This window comes from Oncorhynchus clarkii, chromosome 23 (assembly GCF_045791955.1).
Source record: "Oncorhynchus clarkii lewisi isolate Uvic-CL-2024 chromosome 23, UVic_Ocla_1.0, whole genome shotgun sequence".
Taxonomy (NCBI): Eukaryota; Metazoa; Chordata; class Actinopteri; order Salmoniformes; family Salmonidae; genus Oncorhynchus; species Oncorhynchus clarkii.
This window is the reverse complement of record NC_092169.1, coordinates 31,966,051-31,987,826: the sequence shown is the minus strand read 5'-3', so window position 1 is coordinate 31,987,826 and position 21,776 is coordinate 31,966,051. Positions and strand designations below refer to the sequence as shown.

The window sequence follows — 21,776 nt, the reverse complement described above, 5'->3', positions numbered from 1 at the left end:
AGCGTAATCTCAATCACCCACAAAGCTATTGATTATTTAGACTCCAAATTTCCACCCTATTATCAAGCCTGTTAGGATAATGCAATAACTATGGGATTTAATTGTCTGAGCTTGACCAATATATTATTCTGAAAGTCAAACATGTCCTTTTGTGGTAGAATACAAAGAAAATTACAAATATATACTCCCCCCCACATAGTATAAATAACCCAGCCCTATATCCCCCTGAGGTCAATCATTTTCTCTTTGCTTCACAGGCCAGTGATATGGACAAGGTGGTGGTGTGCTGCCTTGAGACATCAGTGGAAGCTATAGGGAAGAGCCATGCCACCATAAAGACCTGCTTTCAGGAACTGTGTCGCTCTGCCATCAAGAACATCTGTCAGGTTAGTGGCATCCATCTTAACAAAAGCTGGCTGGAAGACAGTCAGAATTATCATTACTAGTGAGTGAGTGAATGAGTGAGCCAGAAATTGAGTGAGAGAATAAGTGAGTGAGGAATAAATTGAGTGAGAGAATAAGTGAGTGAGGAATAAATTGAGTGAGTGAGTGTGAACATGATCATGATTGTTATTGATGAGTTATTTCTAATTTTCAGGATGGGAAAGAGGGGGACCTTATGCGAATGCTGTACCCCCTGTCTAAGGTGCTCCCCCCCTCTGTCCTGTCTTCCATCGTGGTTGAGTCAGCGCGCCGGTTTGAGAACGACCCTGTTGGTCACCTGCTGGACCCCCAGTCTTCCCTCAACCACCTCCTGTCTCATGGTACACCTCATGTCTCAATCAATCAGTCTGAATAGTCATAGTTACAATATGTCCACTAGTGTAATTTATCTATTGATATGTACCATGGTTTATATATGCCAATTGCTTACATATCTTAGTGTTTTGACATGATTATGACAACCTTATGTAGGCCTTATGATGGAGTGTTCAAGTACGTTTTACCCTTATTTTTAGAGATCCTGATTTTAATGTTTATGCAGGTAGCTGATATTTATACTTACAGATACCTGACTCTTTTCCAGGGGACTGGAAAGTGATCCAGGTGGATGCTGAGGCTGGTGAGGTGATCGGAGGCTGTCGGAGTGCCCTGGCCTCCCTGGTAGAGGCTCTGTGTCTGGGTCATGTACCTGTGGGACATCTTCAGACCACCCTGAAACACAGAGAGCAGTTCAAACAGATCTACCGCCAGTGTAAGTGCCATCATATCTCTCAATACATGGCCTTAAATGATGGTAATGGATTAAGTTCAATGTTCTCTACGTGTTACCTAAAAAAATCTCTCTCTCCGTGAATGAAAATTATGTGCAAACATCACAGAATGATCTCTGAGTCGAGTTCTGCAGGTGCTAAGGTTTTTTCACTTTGTTCCACCTGGCATGCTCTCCTGCTGGTATGATGTTTTAAAGTATGACCCAGTATATGTTGAAAAAACAAGGCAAAACAGCATGTCAAGGCAGGCAGGGGAAACTAGAAAACAGGGACTATAGCAGGAGCAAGGGGAAAGCGCTTGTAGGTTTGAACAAACAAAACAAACTGGCACAGACCGACAGAAAACACAGGTATAAGTACCTAGGCGACATTGGGGAAGATGGGCAACACCTGGAGGGGGGTGAAGACAAGCACAAGGACAGGTGAAACAGATCAGTGCGTGACAGCTGGTCTGGTCTTCCACAGATAAGAGGCCTGCTAAGCTGGAGAATGTTCCTGCTGATGCTGAGGTGATCCTGGCTCAAAGAGAGAAAGACCTCCAGGCTTTCTACCAGCAACGAGAGCACGTGGACACACTCATCAAGATGATGGGCAAGGTCTCAGAGAACATCACAGGTGAGAAACTGAATGTCTCAGCAATAGAATGTAATAAGATACTGTACAGATGCAAAGTCACAGAGATGCAGTAAGTCATCTCAAAAGAAAAAAGTAATCAGAGAGAGAATGGTTGGCTAAGGTATTCTCTCAGCTATGATGTAGTACAGTATGTTTATCTCTTTTCACCAGCTCCAGAGATCTCCACTCTGGAAGACCAACACAGAGCTGACTTCCAAACAGTGAGCCTGAACAAGCTGGTGGTGGTCCAGCCCTGCTGTATGAAGAAGGGGGATGAGCAGCAGACATCCCCAGGGCTGGTTCTGTGGTACAGCGCTAACCAAGGGGTTCTGGAGATGGCAAGGGAGATGCACGAGCTGGGTGACAGTAACCTGCTGCTTCGCTCCTGGGTGGACGGGTCTTTAGAGGTAGCCAATGAAGACCTTACTAGACCTATCCCTGTACCAATGACCCTCACACAGGTCTGCGACATCATCTGGAAACCCCGGTTGAGCGACTTCTGTCAGCTAGGCCTTAGGATCGCTATGTCGCTTGCCACCTTTGAGGAGATCGACCAGGCACTGAATGCATCAGGGGACCAGGGAGAGGGGTTTCAGATGAGGAGGGAGCTGGGGCTGATGTCTGGGAGGCTGCAGGGGTACCAGGAACTGGAACAAGGCTGGGTGGAGGTCAGGCTGGGCCAGATCCAGGAGTATCGTCAGGTCTATCAGGCAGTAGCCTCGGCCAGTGCAGTCCTGAGGATCGCTGAGAGGATGGATCTTAGAGGAGACTTCAGTGAGATCCACAGTCTCACCCAACTGGTAATAAAGCAGTCACTTTATCATAGAGGTTTCATAATGGTGTTGTTAATATGAAATAGTGTTGTTAATGTTTATGATTGCAATTTCTGCCAGAAGGTGTATACTACATTATCTTGTCTGATTTTCTCTATTCTATAACAGTTCTATACTTTGTAATTAATTGTGTCATGTAACATACAGGAGGACAACTCGTTCAAGATGAGGGTCCTGGGGTCGCTCAGTGATGACCTCATCCGTGCCAAGCAGCAGCTGTCCATGGTCACCCCGCAGCACACTGCATGTCTAGAGGTGTTCCTAGACAGCCATACTCTGGTCAGCTGGGTCCAGGACCAACTCTGTAGTAAGACACTGGCCAACACTGTTGTCCAACAACACGGTCCAACACCACTGACCAGCACCATGATCCAACACCACTGTCCATTTCAGCCATTATGGTTGGCCATTCAGCAATTATGGTTGAGTTTGGCATTCAAAGGGGACTTAATCTAAGTTGAAAGTCTCTTATTTTACTGTTTATTTACATTGAACAGATATGAGTGATGTGAAAGTGTTTGTGGACCTGGCCTCCATCTCGGCTGGAGAGAATGACACAGAGATCGACCGAGTGGCCTGTTTCCATGATGCGGTGATGGGCTACAGTCCTTTGCTCTACTCTCTCTCCCCCAAGGCTGGGTTTGAGGAGTTCATGTTCTCTGCTAGACAGGTGTGGGACAACCTACAAAGAGACCAGAGACTCCCTGCCAAATTGGTGATTACTTTCTCTCCATTCTTTGAATTCAATATTAAAGGTACTTTGTCCTGTTTTTGGGAGACCTAAGGTGACTGTTCTGTAATCTTTGGGTGTGTATAGTAACCATACCATGTTCACACTGATATGCCGGTATGTGTATTCTAGAGGGACTCTTGTCATTTGCTGGGCTGGCTGAAGGGACTGAGGGAGACCCATGGGTCAGTGGAGCAGTCCTCTCTCTCCCTGGCCTCGGCGATTAATGCACAGGGGGTATACCACGTGGGCTGGTCTGAGACACACACAGACAGGGTGAGTGGAATGTCTCAAATGAGCACAGATCTGACATCAATCAACATGAACCATGAAATACACATCTTCTTCTTCCTGTTTGTAGAGATGTCTGCAGAGCCTGCTGGTGGTCAGAGTGAGGAAGGACCATGAAGTGAAGAGCTATAACCTGGAGGAGCTACTGGAGCTGCAAAATAAGCTGATGCTCATGTCATCCAAAGGAGAGCATGGCAAGGAGCATGTCAACAGGTTCACCCAGGTCAGTTGATTTCAATGATGCCTTTACCATTGAGCCCTACTGTATCACAACAATAACATAACAATAGCAACATGACAGATTTGTTTTCTGGTCTGAAAAGTTAATGAAATATTTAAACTCCCTGTCGCTAGGTGTTTGAGGGAGTTCAGAGACTGGGCTGCATCCTCCTCCAAATGCAGTCTACTGGCAACATGCTTTTCCGGGAGTGTCGAGCCCAGGTACAGTGTAGCCAGGAGAAGCAGCCATGCATCCGGGTCACGTTCTCCTCCCTGCGGGGTAAAGAGATGGTGTACAGTGGGGAGGTGACAGAACAGCTCCAGTCCCTGTGTCGCTCCATGGAGACCTGCCATAAAGAATGGTGTGCTTTCATCAGTGAGAAACGTTCCCAATTCCACACGCTGAACCACTACACATCTGAGCAGGTGGTTTACCTGTGCAGGTGGATCTACAGCGTGTGTGAGAGGGGGGCCTGTGTTCCTCAACAGGTGTGGCACCTGCTGTCTCCCATTAAGGCTGGGTGCACGCTGAATGATGTCAGAGAGGCCTTCGCCACGGTAACAGAGGTGTTGTCAGGGACACTTTCTGGAAATCCAGCAGTGTGGGAAGAGGATGATGAAGATGATTCTGGACGTTCTATGGACTTTAGATCGATTGGACACAACGTTGACAAAAGATGGGGGTACAATGACGAAAATATCGAGAGCAATGTTGAAGAAGTGGGGGATATGATTGAGTTCTCAGATACTGAGGAAGATGAGATAAAAGAACTCTCACCTATGGCCCAGAGTGATGCAAAGGAAGAGGAGGCTGAGGAAGGTCTGGAGGACCTGTGGAGGCGATTTAAAGAGGACATGCCAAAGTACCTCATACAGCATGTAGACATCACTACTCTGGCTCGCTTCCTCTCCTGCCTCTCAGAAATGAACCAACAGGATGTCAAGAGGAAGCTGCCTCCTTCACTCCAAGAAGGGAAGCCCAACCTCGTCCTCTGCCCAGCCACAGAGGTCCTGAGCACCACTCTGTCCTTCTACATGGAGAGCCCAGATCAGCCTCTGCCATCCACTGATGAAGTTCTGGTCTGCAGAGAGGACACCACAGAGGAACAGGTGGAGATATTCCTCAGTCGAGCCCTGGGCCGGGGCGATGGTGCCGTAGGGAGCCAGCAGAAGATCTACACCCTGGTCAACCCAGGCCTGCTGGGGTACGACGTCAGTGTGGCCGTTGGGGAGCTATTCGAGGACCTGGAGAGAAGTGCGGGCCCCCATTACCGCCTGGTGATGACCAGCCCAGTGATGCACCAGCACAGATATGTGCCCTCTTTCTTCAGCAACCACAAAGTTCAGGCAGGAGTGGGCATCACTGCAGAAAATGCCAGAAGATATCTCCGTCACCACTTTACTGTTCCGTTCCAACACAGCTCTGTCTCACTCATCTATCCAGACAAACTGTCCGTCTGGGTTGTCTCGTCCACTCGCCCTGCAGTTGGTAAGGAAAATTATTGTAATATCTTTTACAAGAATGTACTTGTTTTATAAAAATATTTACCTTATACTATATAGTGTTCTGTTATTTTTTGCAATAGGGAAATCCCTTTATGTGGACCGACTGTTTGAGAAGTTCCCGCAGACTTCAACCAAGGCCCAGCATGTTAGGATCAGACTGATAGAGCCACGGGTTGATCTAGACTCATTCATACATACCCTGTCAGAGAGACTGGCACTGTTGAGGGAGCAGGACCCTGTGCTGCTTCACATTGACACTGCTGCGGTAGGTCTACAGGTGGAGGTCTACAGCGGTCTCTTTTCTGTGTAATGATCGTGTATAAGGATGCATCAAACGGTCACTATTTGTGCACATAAAATCATGGTAATACTTTGCAGAGAATCAATGAAGACGATTCTGTTGAATTTCAGGTTAATGTCGGTCTAGAAGAGTTCCTGTTCCACTTACTGGTTCTGGGATGTTTGAGTGACAACAAGGGAATGCTTTGGAGAAGAAATGTAGCTCATCTGATAGCAGTTGAGGTTCTGAGACCATACCCAACCCTTCAGAACCAACCACACACTAAGGAGGTAGGACTCATGACTATTGCTATTAATACTACCCAGACCTCTTTTGGAATACGATTTTCGTGGGTCTCATCTGTTTCTATCCTTCCTCATATATGTAATGTGATCTTGTTTTTTCCATAGACGAGAGTTGGACTTCTTGACATTCTACCTACCATCCAATGCAGACCACCGAAGGAGGTGAAGAAGTTGTTGTTGACAAAACGGAGAACCTTGGACCCACTGATGGATGAGCAGGAGTTTGCCAGTGGAGGGATTCAGAGGCCTTATCAGTTCCTGAAACGATTCAACAGAAATGAGAACCTGGATCCATTTTATTACCGGGAAGGATCCAGAGAGGGGGATCCTATTGACTGTCTACATCACCTTCTGGCAAACTGTGGATTGAAAGATCCGTCATGGGCTGAGCTCAAAAACTTCACCTGGTTCCTAAATTTGCAGTTGAAAGACTGTGAGAAGTCAGTTTTCTGTGACCCAGACTTCCTTGCTGAACACCTGCGGGGTTTCAAGGGCTTCATCGTGAAATTCATGATCCGGATGGCACGGGATTTTGCTTCACCGTCTATGGACACTTCTGACCAGAGTCCCTCTCTGCTCCTTGATGACAACCAAGGAGATGACCTTCTGGCCCGTTTGACCATTCGTAAGCGTTGGGAACGCGAGTCTCATCCATACATTTTCTTCAATGCGGACCACTTCTCAATGTCATTCCTGGGCTTTCATGTGATGAGAAGTCCTGTCGGAAACACTCTCAATGCAGTTGATCCTCAGAGCCATGCAGTGTTGATGGGAGATGTGATGACTCATGAACTTCTACAGGGCCTTCAGCGGCAAGGGATCTCGCTCACTGAAGACTTTGACGGTTTGCCCAGAGCAGAAAAGATCAAGAGGATTTCACGTGTTGTTGGTGCCAAGAAAGGGATGATGAAGGGGACATTTGATCCAGACCCGACCTATGAGCTCACTGCTGATAACGTGATGAAGATGCTAGCCATTCACATGAGGTTCCGTTGTGGAATCCCTGTCATCATCATGGGAGAGACCGGCTGTGGGAAGACCCGATTGGTCCGTTTCCTCTGTGATCTCCAGAGGGAAGACAGAGAGGTAGAAAACATGAAGCTGGTAAAAGTGCATGGTGGAACCACAGCTGAGATGATCTACAGAAAGGTGAGGGAGGCAGAGAGACAGGCAGATATTAACCTGAAAACACACAAACTAGACACTGTTTTGTTTTTCGACGAAGCCAACACCACGGAATCCATCTTTGCTATAAAAGAAGTTCTGTGTGACAGAACTGTGCAAGGACAGCCCCTGAAGGCGAATACTGGCCTAAAGATAATCGCTGCCTGCAACCCTTATCGGAGGCACTCTCCTGAAATGGTGGAGCGCTTGGAACGTGCTGGGTTGGGATACAGAGTGAAGGCAGGAGAAACAGAAGACTGTCTTGGCAAAGTCCCTTTGAGGCAGCTAGTGTACCGGGTCCATCCACTGCCTCCTAGCATGGCTCCTTTGGTCTGGGACTTTGGTCAGTTGAGCAATTCCACTGAGCTCTCCTACATCAGACAGATTGTCCAAAAGCAAGCCAAGGATCATGATTTGCCTGTGACGTGTGGCAATGTAATATCAGGTGTGTTGGCAGCCTCTCAAAGTTACATGCGTAATCGAAAGAACGAGTGCAGTTTTGTGAGTCTGAGAGACGTGGAGAGGTCCATAAAGGTGCTAGTATGGTTTTACCACCATAGCAACGACCTGTTCCCTGATTCCAATGATTCCAGCGTTCAGAGGACTTTGAAGTGCCTGGCACTTGCAGTGGGAGTGTGCTACTACCCATCTCTGGTTTCAAAGAAGCAGTACTTATCAGCTATCAGTCAACACTTCCCAGAACCGCTGAACACCCCAGAATCACTGCAGCAGGTGATTTCGTCATGTCAAGACTTCTTCCTCGAGAACATAGAGACAAGGGAGACAGTGGCCAAGAACATAGCGCTCAAAGAGAACGTGTTCCTCATGGTGGTCTGCATTGAGCTCAGGATTCCACTCTTTCTGGTTGGCAAACCAGGGAGCTCTAAGTCCCTGGCCAAGACGGTGGTTGCGGACGCCATGCAGGGCCAAGCGTCCCACTGTAGCCTCTTCCAGAAGCTCAAGCAGGTGCACATGGTCTCCTTCCAGTGCAGTCCTCACTCCAGCCCTGAGGGCATCATCGGAACTTTCAGGAACTGTGCCCGATTCCAGAAAGACAAAAACATGGATGAGTATGTGTCAGTGGTGGTGCTGGATGAGATTGGGTTAGCAGAAGACTCCCCACAGATGCCCTTGAAGACCCTTCATCCCCTCTTGGAGGATGGCTGCATTGACAATGACAGGCCAGACCCATACATGAAGGTTGGGTTTGTTGGGATCTCAAACTGGGCTCTGGACCCGGCAAAGATGAACAGGGGGATCTTTGTGTCTCGGTGGGATCCGAGTGAGGATGAGCTGGTGGAAACAGCCAAAGGGATCTGCTCATCCTCCATCCCAATTCTTCTGAAAATCAAACACCTCTTTCCACTGTTAGCGAAGGCCTTTTTGAATATTTGTAAAGAGACATCGAAGAACCAGTTCTTTGGTCTCAGAGACTATTACAGTCTGGTGAAAATGCTTTTTGCTACAGTCAAATGTTCAGAAAAAGAACCAAACGACAGAGAGTTGGCAGAAGCCATCTTGCGTAACTTCAGTGGACAACCTGAAGACTTTGATCCTGTCATTTTCTTCCAAGATGTCTCCCAGAACCTCAGAGAAGTTCCCAGACCAAGTACTCTGCAAATGGTTGAACAAAATCTTGCCCGAGACAACAACCAAGAAAGCCGGTACCTCCTTCTTCTAACCACCAACAATGCAGCCCTCCATATCCTTCAGCAGCAAGTATTTGCCATGGCAGACTATGCATCCCCTGAGATTGTGTTTGGCTCAGGCTTTCCCAAGGATCAGGAATATGCCCAGATTTGCCGAAATGTGAACCGGGTGAAGACCTGCATGGAAACAGGCCGTACTGTTATCCTTCTGAACCTACAGAACCTCTATGAGAGCCTGTACGATGCCTTGAACCAGTACTATGTCTACCTGAGTGAGCAGCAGTATGTGGATCTGGGGCTGGGGTCCCACAGGGTAAAGTGTCGTGTCCACAGGGACTTCAGGCTGGTGGTGATAGAGGACCAGATGAAGGTCTACACACAATTCCCAGTGCCACTCATCAACAGGCTGGAAAAACACAGGGTGGACAGAAGCACAGACCTGACTCCCTGGCAGCACAGGGTTCTGGCCAAACTCAAAGAGTGGGTGCAGGACTTCTCTGGCACTGCGGTGTCAGAAGATTTCCAACTGTCTGATGTTTTTGTTGGTTTCCATGGGGATGCCTGTGCCAGTGCTCTCTTGCAGGCCCTGGATAGTAGGGAGCATCAGAGGGATCCGGCTGTGGATCAGCAACACAAGGATGAAGGAGATGAGCCTCTGGGGGATGTGGAAGCAAATGAGACAGGTGAGCACAGACAGAAAGAAGGGGCTGATCCTTGTGTTATGGATATGGATGCTGATGATGAAGAGAAGAACATTTCAATGGATGAGGCTGAGGATAATGTTCTCATGGAGGTGGTAGATGATCAAGATGGAGAACCGGCATGCACACCTACCAATAGCAAAGTAGATGATGATTACATGGCAATGGATGCAGATAAAGATTATGTGGAGACAGGAAACAGTCAGTCTAAAGGGACAGATGAGGAAGAGAAGGTATTTGAATCAGCCAAGGGTTACCTGTTGAATTGTGCCACACCTGACTCAGTGCTAAGGCTGAAGTATACAGACCTCGGAAATCAGGAGAAAGAGAGACTTCAGGAGATGTACTTTCATCATCAGCATAATCACTCACTAAGGGACTTCATGAAGAGCCACTTGTCGTCAGAGAACTCCAGCAAGTTTATTGAAGTAAGTAGAGTAACATAAAATTAGTTGTGAACCCAAATAATACCAGTACAGTTTACAGTACCAGTTTACTTCACCAACACTGTTTATTCTTCCATTTTGTAAGGTCACCACATTCTCCAGTTTGCTCACCAAATCTGACGTGCGAGGGTTGGCTCACGCTCTGGGCCTGCACACCCAAACGTTCCTCCTGCTGTCTCTTCACCAATTTGACACAGAGGTCTCCTTCTGCAGCAAGATACGGTACAACACCACTATATCTTAACACCACAAGTTATACACTTTGGTTTTTCTCTCAAGCTGTTTTCATCACTCTCACATTGTCTCTCCTTGACTGCTTTAGCGCCTTCCTACAAGATGCTGGTCCGTCCATCCGTATTCTGGTCGTTCAGATGGACATAGAGGACTCTCACTGTAGCGACGAGCTGATAGCATCAGCAAAGTACTTTTTTTGTATCTGATTTTGTTTGAGATGTTCTCAATTAGTAATCTTTTAACACTATGACCAATACTATGTTAAACGCTGGCCCCTTGTGGAAATTAGGTAAATTGCAACAACACAGCCTGCCTTCAACACAACTCTTGGACGCTTGCCCTTTGCTGGCCCCAGTCAACTTGGCAACAAGAGATGGTCCAATAAGAAGGCTGCACCATTAGAATGCAATTTTGTGTGGGCAAAATAATGTTTTGGGCATTTGTTTTTTTTAACACTATCATTCCACTATTAATGTAGACATATTTTGGACATTCTCTGAAATTACAATGTAAAAATATTTCATATACTGTTGCTCCTTTTAAACAAAATTGGCAAATTATAATATTTGTTTAAAAGTTAATCTATGTGGTTAAAAATAGTGGGTCAATCCAGTGCTGAATAGATAGAGTTGCAATCCCTCAGTGAAACTAACCTTATCACACTGTGTGTGTCCAGGTACTGCACACTGAACTACCTGATAACACTGGAGTCAGATCAGTCCTGTTATGGGGTCTTCATCACCAAGCTGTCCCGCATTCAGAGTGGAGGTTCTCAGTACATAGGCTTCCAAGGAGGTGAGTTACAGTTTCCAGTCTGGCAAGGCTAATATACAGTGATGTGCTGTTGACTATTGCATATATCCATTAATATGTGTGTGTTTATGGTTTGTTTTGTTTCCAGGTGTCTGGCTTTCAGTGCACATTGATGACCTCAGGGACACAGAAGACATGAGCTTGAACTTGTCAGTTTTCTGCGGAATGCCAATCAGCAAGCTTGTCCCACCTGCACAGTCAGGTATAGAGACATGTGAGTCTGTTAATGCCCAAGCATTAACAGAGACGGCACACCTTCACAGTTTATCCCTGGTGAGGTCCTGCGTTCAGAAAGCAGTGGGTTTGCTGAGAGACCCCAATGACCTGACCTCCAGGAGCATGCAGCGCATGAACATACTGCTGGGGCTTCTTGGAGAGAACCACGGAGAGACGGGAGGTAAATAGACAGTCCTTGACATTATTTTACTGCTCTTGAACTTCATTGCTATTTATTGCTGTTTTTGATGTGATTCTCACATACAGCCATCATGTTACTAAAGTATACAAACACAGTGGAAAACTGTCTGAGTGTACTGCATATACTGTCTACAGTGAAGTGAAAGGTTAGGCACAGATCGAAATTTACTGGTATAAAATATATGCAACAAATTTTCCACCATCAGTTGTCTGTGCCAATGCACCACACAACCGATAAACAAAGCATACCAACTTCGGGCACTTCAATATCATGGTTTGTGTTTTCAACACCACAATAAATAGACTGTCAATCTTGACAAACAGAAAATGCATCTCATTCAACTTGTTGGTGTTTTGTAACAGGTGTTTCTTTCCATTCATCAATTGGCCGCTGCACATTTTGGATTGATTGATTTTATTTGCAAGTTTAAAAAATACATATATACACACAGATAAGAAGTGAGCGGGATTGCACAATACATTTGGGGACTTATTTCCATTGTGGTCCCTATTATTTACATGAATACATATACAATTACATAAATACAGACACATTAGAGATAGAGACCAATAAATGCTCAACCTACAGAGTATGAGGGGAGGAGTTTAAGTACAATTCTTATAAGCTTGTTTGGTTGGTAGGTTATTCTTGAGATGTTTGGGGCTGCTGGTGAACCATGATGTGCAGGCATAATCAAAGTGACACTGGACTAGAACACTTGCCACTTGCCACTTGTCTTTATGTGTAGCATATGCAAAACTTTACAGACTATTTTTTGGGAGGGTACTTTCCTAAAACAATTATTGTCCACCTCACGGTTCAGCTGGCAGAGATTTGAGCACTAAATGTATCAGGCCATTGCATGTAAAGGACTATAGGCTTAGGTGTCTACTGTATGATATTATTTCATATTTTAATAAAAATTATATATAGTACCAGTCAGAAGTTTGGACACCTATTCATTCAAGTTTTTTAAAAATTGTACTATTTTCTACATTGTAGAATAGAAAAAAAACTATTAAATAACATATGGAATCATGTAGTAACCAAAAAAGTGTTAAACAAATCAAAATATATTTGAGATTCTTCAAAGTAGCCACCCTTTGTTTTGATGTCTTCACTATTATTCTACAAATGTAGAAAATAATAATAATAAAGAAAAACCCACCTGAGTAAGTGTCAACAAACTTTTGACTGGTAGTGTGTATAATGGATCGGATCATTTTTCAGACCAGAAAAAAAGGGAGACAAATAACTTTGCTTTCCATTTATTACTTAAAGAACACTTATAGTAAGGAACTTTTCAATGTTTAAATAAAATCTTAAAATAAAATATTCAATACTCAATTGTTAAATTAAAGTGCAATATGAGGCATGATACCTTCTTCCTTTGAACAATAGTGAATAAAAAAAATTGCCTGTGTCCACATCATCAAAAAAGTAAAAAAAGAAAGAAAGCGAAGCAGACCTGCGCTTAAAAATTCAAATCATTTTTCAAAGAGATGAGGATGACTACATTGTTTGGGGAGAGGGTAGACCTCTTTGCAGTCACTATGTCTCCTGCCGTGGAGAACACCCTCTCGCTAGGTACTGAAGTGCCAGGCACAGCCAGGTTACGGCTTGCCGTCATAGCAATGTGAGAGTATTTACACTCATTGCTTTTCCACCATGTCAGTGGATCACCATCCACTGGAATGACGCTTGCTGCCCTGTGGGATGCCTCCTCCTCGTTGATACAGTTGGCAAACGTCTTGCCTGTGTCCTTGCTTGCAAAGGTCTCCCCGAAAAGCTCCTTCATGGCCAAATTATTTTATGGAGGAGATGCCTCAGTCTGCTGCTGTCGGCTCTGTGGCTTGACCCTGCAGAAAAAAATGACTTGATCTATTAAAATAACTAATTATATATTTTCATATTTCATAGAACTAAACTCAGCAAAAAAAAAACATCCTCGCTGTCAACTGCATTTATTTTCAGCAAACTTGACATGTGTAAATATTTGTATGAACATAAGATTCAACAGACAAACTGAACAAGTTCCACAGACATGTGATGACCAGAAAGGTAATAATGTGTCCCTGAACAAAGGGGGGTTGGGGGGGGTCAGTATCTGGTGTGACCACCAGCTGCATTAAGTACTTTTCAAGTCATTTTGTAATCAATGTTCATAAATTCCAATGATCTTTCTCTGTCTGATACCCAGAGGTTGTAAAGTTCTGATCTTAAATAAAACAGACAGAATTCCCAGCTCACAATTGATCAGATCCAAATTTATTTGCGAGAGCTCTCAAGTTTTTACAAATACATTCCTTTTTACACCATCCTAAACTACGCACATACATACACACCCCAACATAGGGATTTTTTCATGAGTCTCACCACAGTTTATAACCCCTCAGCTGACAGTTCCAGGCTCCCGCAGACACTAGAACTCTGGAGGAGCTCTCCCAGTCCTCTCTTATCTCCACAGATTTGCATCCCGGTCGGTTCCAACATAGGTTAATGCTCCCCTCCGTTCTCTTTCTACCCCCACATACATTCCTTTCTTCCTAGGTACATGCCATATAACCCCTTCCTAATGAACAAACAGTATTTAATACTACAAGAAAGACAGTGTTCTTGCCAGTTATAGTGCAGTATACCTAATTGAGTCATTATTGATTTAAAAAAATCCCATAACAGTACTGCAGTGCATCTCCTCCTCGTGGACTGCACCAGATTTGCCAGTTCTTGCTGTGAGATGTTATCCCATTCTTCCACCAAGGCACCTGCAAGTTCCCGGACATTTCTGGGGGGAATGGTCCAAGCCCTCACCCTCCAATCCAACAGGTCCCAGACGTGCTCAATGGGATTGAGATCCTGGCTTTTTGCTGGCCATGGCAGAACACTAACATTCCTGTCTTGTAGGAAATCATGCACAGAACGAGCAGTATGGCTGGTGGCATTGTGATGTCAGGATAAGCCTGCAGGAAGGGTACCACATGAGGGAGGATGTCTTCCCTGTAACACAGAACGTTGAGATTGCCTGTAATGACAACAACCTCAGTGACACACTGCCCCAGACCATGACAGACCCTCCACCTCCAAATCGATCCCGAGTACAGGCCTCGGTGTAACGCTCATTCCTTCGACGATAAACGCGAATCCGACCATCACCCCTGGTGAGACAAAACCGGGACTCGTCAGTGAAGATCACTTTTTGCCAGTCCTGTCTGGTTCAGCGACGGTGGGTTTGTGCCCATAGGCGACGTTGTTGCCGGTGATGTCTGGTGAGGACCTGCCTTACAACAGGCCTACAAGCCCTCAGTCCAACCTCTCTCAGCCTATTGTGGACAGTCTGAGCACTGATGGAGGGATTGTGCGTTGCTGGTGTAACTCGGGCAGTTGTTGTTGCCATCCTGTACCTGTCCCACAGGCGTGATGTTCGGATGTACCGATCCTGTGCAGGTGTTGCTACACGTGGTCTGCCACCGCGAGGACGATCAGCTGTCCGTCCTGTCTCCCTGTAGCGCTGTCTTAGGCGTCTCACAGTACGGACATTGCAATGTATTGCCCTTGCCACATCTTCAGTCCTCATGCCTCCTTGCAGCATGCCTAAGGCATGTTTACGCAGATGAGCAGGGACCCTGGGCATCTTTATTTTTGAGTCAGTAGAAAGGCCTCTTTAGTGTCCTAAGTTTTCATAACTATGACCTTAATTGCCTACTGTCTGTAAGCTGTTAGTGTCTTAACGACTGTTCCACAGGTGCACGTTCATTAATTGTTTATGGTTCATTGAACAAGCATGGGAAACAGTGTTTAAACCCTTTACAATGAAGATCTGTGAAGTTATTTGGATTTTTACAAATTATCTTTGATAGACAAACATCCCTTTTTTATAATTGTGACAATAACATTTAATAAAAGCCATTATTATTCAAAATCAAAATGGATAATTCTAATAGCAATAGCATAGACTAAGATTAGACTGCAGTATATTTATTATTTAAGTAATTCACTATTTTTTTTTACCTCTTCATTGGCCATGTCAGTGGTGAGATCACTGTATGTCCTCTGGCGTAGGGCAGGGTCTAGGTGAGACAGGGACTTGAACCTTGGATCCAGTGAAGTAGATCTATGAAGGTAGTCCTGTACATTAGTGGTGGCGCGGTCTTCCTCACTTGGGGCCATGGATTGTAGAATCCTTGTTTTCAGAGGTAGGATCATGGACACAGACAGTTTCAGTGCTCAATAGGGTTGTAACCGTTTTGAGGGGTTTGAGCACCTGGAGGTGAGCACCTCCTTGAGCACCTCCTCTGCCACTTTCAAGTCATCATCAGACAAGGTGACAATGTCTTTATTTTTCAGGGTCTTGTCTGTCAGTGCAGAGTATACAGCTGCCTGCTGCTCAAGATGTAACTCCACTTATGACATGTTGGAGCGCTAACTTGTTGTGACATCGTGTATGAGCTTGTGTGTCGGTAGCTGTAGCATTTCTTGCTTGGTCTTAAGCATGTGAGCAGCTGTTGTGCATTGGTGGAAAAAGGCAACCACCTTCCTGATCCTCCATAGGAGGCGGTCCATCTGGTTCACTGAGATTCCCCTTTGGGATGCTAAATTGATCACATGTGCAAAGCAAGCTATCTGTGGCCCCAGTCCAGCTTCTATCACTGCATTTACTTGGCATTATCTGTGGTGATTGGGATATTGCTATTGGGCCTCTCTAGCTTCCACTCTGCTACTGCTCCTAGCAGTACCTGCGCCAGATTTGTGCCTTTGTGAATCTTATAGAGGGGGCGTGTCTGTAGCGCCGGACTCTACATCTCCCACTCCTCTGTGGCAGTGACCAGTCACAGTCACGTAGCTTTCCATTGCCTTGGAGGTCCACCCGTCTGTGGTGAGGGCAACAGAATATGGCCTCATGTCTGCAGCCATAAACATCCCAATAGATTTGGTGATGGCTTTAGCCTGGTCTGATTCTGCAACCAAGGGCTGCTTAAATGCCACGGTGAGAAGTTGTTGTCGCTTGGCTGAGTTGGCTCCTGTCTGACACACCAGGGTAATGACGCTTTAAACATGTATTTCCATGATCATACGGCTTTCTTGTGGCATAATGCCTACACACCGTAATGGTGTTGTCCACCACCCTTCTTCCATCATCATATTTGACAGGGAAGCCAAAATGCTCCCATACATTAGTCTTAAATGAAGCGGGAGGCTTTTCCAGTTCTTCCGCTACCCATGGTTGTCACTGCTTTTTTTTCTCCATTGCAATGCGAGCATCCAGGATTGATTCGTTGGGATTCAACATTCCCCGTTCACGTGAACAGTACACACACACACACACACACACACACACACACACACACACACACACACACACACACACACACACACACACACACACACACACACACAACTGCTTTCAAAAAAATATATAATAATAAAATAAACCTTCAGGCTTCAGAGTAAAACACAGCACGCATCTGTCTTGTCTTTATCTTTTCATTGCAACTCTGCATCCAGATTTAGGGAATTATTACTTTAAAAAGTAACAGTGGCAGTAAAACTTTCACACTATGATGGTTAAACTTTGCAATTGATCCGCGGTTCACATGCGTGCCGAACCGTGCGGGGTGATCCATACGGATCAACTACGGTCCGTTACACCACTACTATATGCAGTTGAATTCGGAAGTTTACATACACCTTAGCCAAATACATTTCAACTCAGTTTTTCGCAATTCCTGACATTTAATCCTAGTAAAAATTCTTTAAATTGTTTAACCTGGGTCAAATGATTCAGGTAACCTTACACAAGTTTCCCACAATAATGTTGGGTGAATTTTGTCCCATTCCTCCTGACAGAGCTGGTGTAACTGAGTCAGGTTTGTAGGCCTCCTTGCTCACATACACTTTTTCAGTTCTGCCCACAAATGTTCTATAGAATTGAGGTCAGGGCTTTGTGATGGCCACTCCAATACCTTGACTTTGTTGTCCTTAAGCCATTTTGCCACAACTTTGGAAGTATGCCTGGGGTCATTGTACATTTGGAAGACCCATTTGCGACCAAGCTTTAACTTCCTGACTGATGTCTTGAGATGTTGCTTCAATATATCCACATAAGTTTTACCCACAACATGATGCTGCCACCCCCATGCTTCACGTTTGGGATGATGTTCTTTGGGCTTGCAAGCCTCCCCCTTTTTCCTCCAAACATAAAGCTGGTCATTATGCCAAATCTCCAATTGACTCAAATTATGTCAATTAGCCTATCAGAAGCTTCTGAAGCCATGACATCATTTTCTGGAATTTTCCAAGCTGTTTAAAGGCACAGTCAACTTAGTGTATGTAAACGTCTGACCCACTGGAATTGTGATACAATTAATTATATGTGAAATAATCTGTCTGTAGACAATTGTTGGAAAAATTACTTGTGTCATGCACAAAGTTGATATCCTAACCGACTTGCTAAAACTATAGTTTGTTGACAAGAAATTTGTGGGGGTGATTGAAAAACAAGTTTTAATGACTCCAACCTAAGTGTTTGTAAACTTCCAACTTCAACTTTATATATATACAGTATATCACAAAAGTGAGTACTCCCCTCACATTTTTGTGACAACACTGAAGAAATGACACTTTGCTACAATGTAAAGTAGTGAGTGTTCAGCTTGTATAACAGTGTAAATTTGCTGTCCCCTCAAAATAACTCAACACACAGCCATTAATGTCTAAACCGCTGGCAACAAAAGTGAGTACACCCCTAAGTGAAAATGTCCAAATTGGGCCCAATTAGCCATTTTCCCTCCCCGGTGTCATGTGACACGTTAGTGTAAGATAATTTTAGGCCTAACTCCAGAGAGACAGAGATATGCCGGTGGCAGGCTACTGCACCTGCTATACAGATATAGACATTCAGAAGGAGGGTAATTCAAAATTTTTAGATCAGTATATTTGTATAAAGATAAGCATTGTATTGTTACAGTCTTCCTCACCACAAGTCGGAGTCAGTTGGAGTGCCGGGGCACACTGCCTTCATATCATAGGCCTGCAGTAACTAAAGCTTAATAATAGCCACACCATACCTTCACAAACGTTTCTAAACTTTATTAGGGTAATATCAAAAGTAAGTCAAGCCGGTGTTTATAAGGAAAATACGAGCTGAAGAGTGAATGTAAACCAGGAGGAAAAAAATGCACTACCCTCCCCTGTGCCCTCTATAAAAACACACAACCCTCCCCAAAGCCCCCCCAAAAGTTTGACAACCCTTCTCTACTTTGAACCCCCCCAGTACATTTCGATCTGCCCCTTAGATAATACTGTTTCATGTGCCCTACAGCTCTTTTCCAGAACGTGTTGCTGGGTAGACTGGCAGGGACCCTGGTACAGAGGGAGGAGCTGGTTCACAATCCAGGGGAGTGGGTGAACAGAGAAGCCAAGAAACGCCAGGCTCTCCAGGAGGGTGGTACTCTAAGGTAGTAGAACACCTGGTACAACACTTTAGAAGTAGAACAATTTAAAGTAGAACTCTAAGGTTGTCGAGCACCAACACCATCTTATATGACCGACCATGAACTGTCTTGGATAGAAGATAGGTATCTTCCTATATCAACTCTAGTATTTCTTCCTGGGTCTGATGTGCGTTGTACATATATAGTTGATATAAGAAGATGCTTTCCTTAGTATTACTTCCTGGGTCTGATATGTTCTCTCTGTGTATTCCTTCACTGTAAGACACACCCTATGGCGCTGTCTGCAGTCCACCCTGACTCCAGTCCTGGCCTATATGGTGGAGGTTCTGGACAGGGATGCAAACCTGGACCTGCTGATCTCTGCTGGCCTCAGTCAGGCCCTCATACAGCTTTGGTTGGACATTCTGGCAGACAGACAGATTCTGGACCTTACACCACCACAAAACTCCAGGTATCCAGTTCAGTAAATTGGTATTGTGCCCGAAGGGCAATTGTTTTGTACTTGTTGAGATCTGTCTGTATAAATGTCACTATGAGTAGTTCCAATAACCTTTTTGATTTCAATTTAAGAAAACAACTAAATAAAATACCTGATTGATATATAGTTGTATAATTCAATTTCCCTTTTCCTCTCTAGTGGGTCAGACCAGGAGGTCTTGGTGCAACATTACTTACTGTTGGGTGGTGAGGAACACCCCTGTGCTGCCCCCTTCAGTTGGCTCATTAGAAGGCACTTCCAAAGCCTGTGGGAGGAATCAGAGTTTATACCAGGTGAGTGACAACCTTTGTTACCTGGTTTATCTATGTCCCTAATCATGTGTCCGTATTGGGACTATCTAGAATTAAATCAATTATATTATGCTACGAGTGTATTGTCTAACTAATGAATCTCACTCTCTCTCAGTCACAGAGGATGACAGCACCCAGAGGATTGTCCAGTTTGTGAGCACGGCCACCAGTAGCAAGCTCGGTAGCCTTATAGGGAAACTCTCAGACCAGGAGCACCTGGACTTGGACAAACGATACCTGCGTGACTTTCTGCTGCTTTCCTTCAAGATCAAATCTGAAGATGAGCTGAGGGTGCGACTGTGTGAATCTTGAGATACCATTTCACATCACATTTTAAAACAGTCTAGTAAAAAGATATTGGGAAAACTAACAACTGTCAATTAAATGAACAATTTATGAACTATGAATTATCATTCATAAGTGTTGCCATTATATTTTCTCAAGTTGGTTACCCCTGTTCCCGTACACAGGTGTTGACCAGAGCGGCGCTGGGCTGTGTGTCTGAACTCCAGCGTTCCATGACCATTAACCCTGATCTGTCCCCTGCCTGGGTGATGGCTGCAGCTAGACACTATGCTCCCAGACTGGACACTCTGTTCCATATCCTGCTGCTGCAGCCCCAGCTGGCCCCAGACATTCTACAGCAGGCCTCACACACAAAGCCCACAGACATGGTGAGATCACATCAATTACACCGTAAATAAGGTCCAGAGTTAAGAGTTTAACTTGGGCTGGAAGTTTTCCCTGGTCACATATGGCCACAAGGAACAACACTCAAAGAATTATGTTACGACCCGGAGGAAAAAAGAAAGCATGATGACAATCTTTTTTTGTGTCAGCTAGAGGACATTTTGGCTCTTGGAATTTGTGTGGAGAGGACCAAGCTGCAGACTGTGACGTCCCTGTCAGAGTGTGAGTCCCTCTTACGCAGAGTGGAGCTCCTACAGCCATGTCTGGATAGAGCATTCGGTGAGAAGTACAGCTCCCTCTGCAACCCTGGCTGTCTCCAGCACCTGGACTCTATCAGGTACATTCATTGATTGATATAGTTAGTTATTATTTGATTAATTGATTGACTGACTGACTCATTAGTTGATCAGTAGATTGATTCATACCAAATAAAGTCAAAATACAGATTTTTTTTTTATTAGTCACCTTCTTCAACTTCTTCTGTCCTTCAGGTCTATTTGGCGTGGGATGCTTGTAGTAGCAGCATTCATCCAGCAGGTGTTGTTTGAGGGGAAACAGATAGACCCCAGTCTGGAGGATCTGGCTCTGAAACACTGTAGCCTTCTCCAAAGCGTAAGTGAGAATTTGGGTTTAGATAGTATTAGCAATAATGATCCCCCCACCGTTACAGTTGTGTAGTGGAGGGTATACGCAGGTATTTTGCTATATACCCACATTTAGGACATAGTGTATACTCCCTTATTAATCCCCAGGATGCGTATCAAAGTAGTGTGGTGGAGGTATATACTGTATCAATTAATAAGGCTGATGGAACAGATCAGAAGGTTTAGCTTAAAATGTTGATAAATTATTATTTCTTGAAATTTTAAGCTAGCAATGTGCACACATTGGTAGGCCTACACACAAATGTTTCAAAATGCAATTTGTGGAAAACACTGTTCTAAAATGCACACCGCACATGCAAGTAATTTCATGGAACAAGATGGAAATATCGGTTTAGAAATTTAGAAAGAGGAGAGATTGAAAGATACAACAACTATTATGGTCTGCTAATATAAATAAAATAATTCCTTTGGCTGATCGACAATGAAAGAAAGTTGAACAGGAGAGCGCATAAGTCTTTATAAAATAAATGCCTCCACGTTTCTATGGTGGGATTTTGGCTATCGGCTACTTTGAAGAAAGGTAAGATATGCCTCATAATATGAAGTAAAACAGAGGTTCAAACAATGAAGGAACAGGAAATATATAGTGATGCTAATGATAGGCTTAACTGTCTTCTAGTAGATGGAAAGGCTTTCTCAAAAATCTTCTCAATTAAATGTTAGAGCTACAAAGTAGTCTGACAGAAATATATCATGATTATTTGCATCAATCCAGTGGCCATCTCATGTGCGCTACAGAAACACCGATAACCAAACAATATTA

At 44.6% G+C, this 21,776-nt stretch overlaps 1 protein-coding gene across 7 annotated transcripts in view; it reads left to right on the top strand.

Moving 5' to 3' along the window:
* LOC139381701 (ring finger protein 213b) overlaps window positions 1-21,776 on the top strand; it is a 70,685-nt gene that overhangs the window by 10,805 nt on the left and 38,104 nt on the right. For all 7 annotated transcript variants that reach the window (XR_011628573.1, XM_071125417.1, XM_071125414.1 and 4 more), the window contains exons 14-37: window positions 258-386; window positions 599-764; window positions 1,028-1,195; window positions 1,680-1,829; window positions 2,001-2,629; window positions 2,810-2,969; window positions 3,160-3,377; window positions 3,525-3,668; window positions 3,754-3,906; window positions 4,038-5,391; window positions 5,489-5,673; window positions 5,820-5,978; window positions 6,099-9,935; window positions 10,039-10,175; window positions 10,276-10,374; window positions 10,864-10,982; window positions 11,089-11,397; window positions 18,737-18,872; window positions 19,132-19,320; window positions 19,507-19,640; window positions 19,774-19,949; window positions 20,129-20,332; window positions 20,498-20,685; window positions 20,840-20,960. Coding sequence is in view for 6 of the 7 variants with exons in the window: in XM_071125417.1 (XP_070981518.1) it covers window positions 258-386; window positions 599-764; window positions 1,028-1,195; window positions 1,680-1,829; window positions 2,001-2,629; window positions 2,810-2,969; window positions 3,160-3,377; window positions 3,525-3,668; window positions 3,754-3,906; window positions 4,038-5,391; window positions 5,489-5,673; window positions 5,820-5,978; window positions 6,099-9,935; window positions 10,039-10,175; window positions 10,276-10,374; window positions 10,864-10,982; window positions 11,089-11,397; window positions 18,737-18,872; window positions 19,132-19,320; window positions 19,507-19,640; window positions 19,774-19,949; window positions 20,129-20,332; window positions 20,498-20,685; window positions 20,840-20,960 (9,264 nt within the window). In the remaining variant the exon portion in view is untranslated. The remainder of the gene's footprint in view (window positions 1-257; window positions 387-598; window positions 765-1,027; window positions 1,196-1,679; window positions 1,830-2,000; window positions 2,630-2,809; window positions 2,970-3,159; window positions 3,378-3,524; window positions 3,669-3,753; window positions 3,907-4,037; window positions 5,392-5,488; window positions 5,674-5,819; window positions 5,979-6,098; window positions 9,936-10,038; window positions 10,176-10,275; window positions 10,375-10,863; window positions 10,983-11,088; window positions 11,398-18,736; window positions 18,873-19,131; window positions 19,321-19,506; window positions 19,641-19,773; window positions 19,950-20,128; window positions 20,333-20,497; window positions 20,686-20,839; window positions 20,961-21,776) is intronic.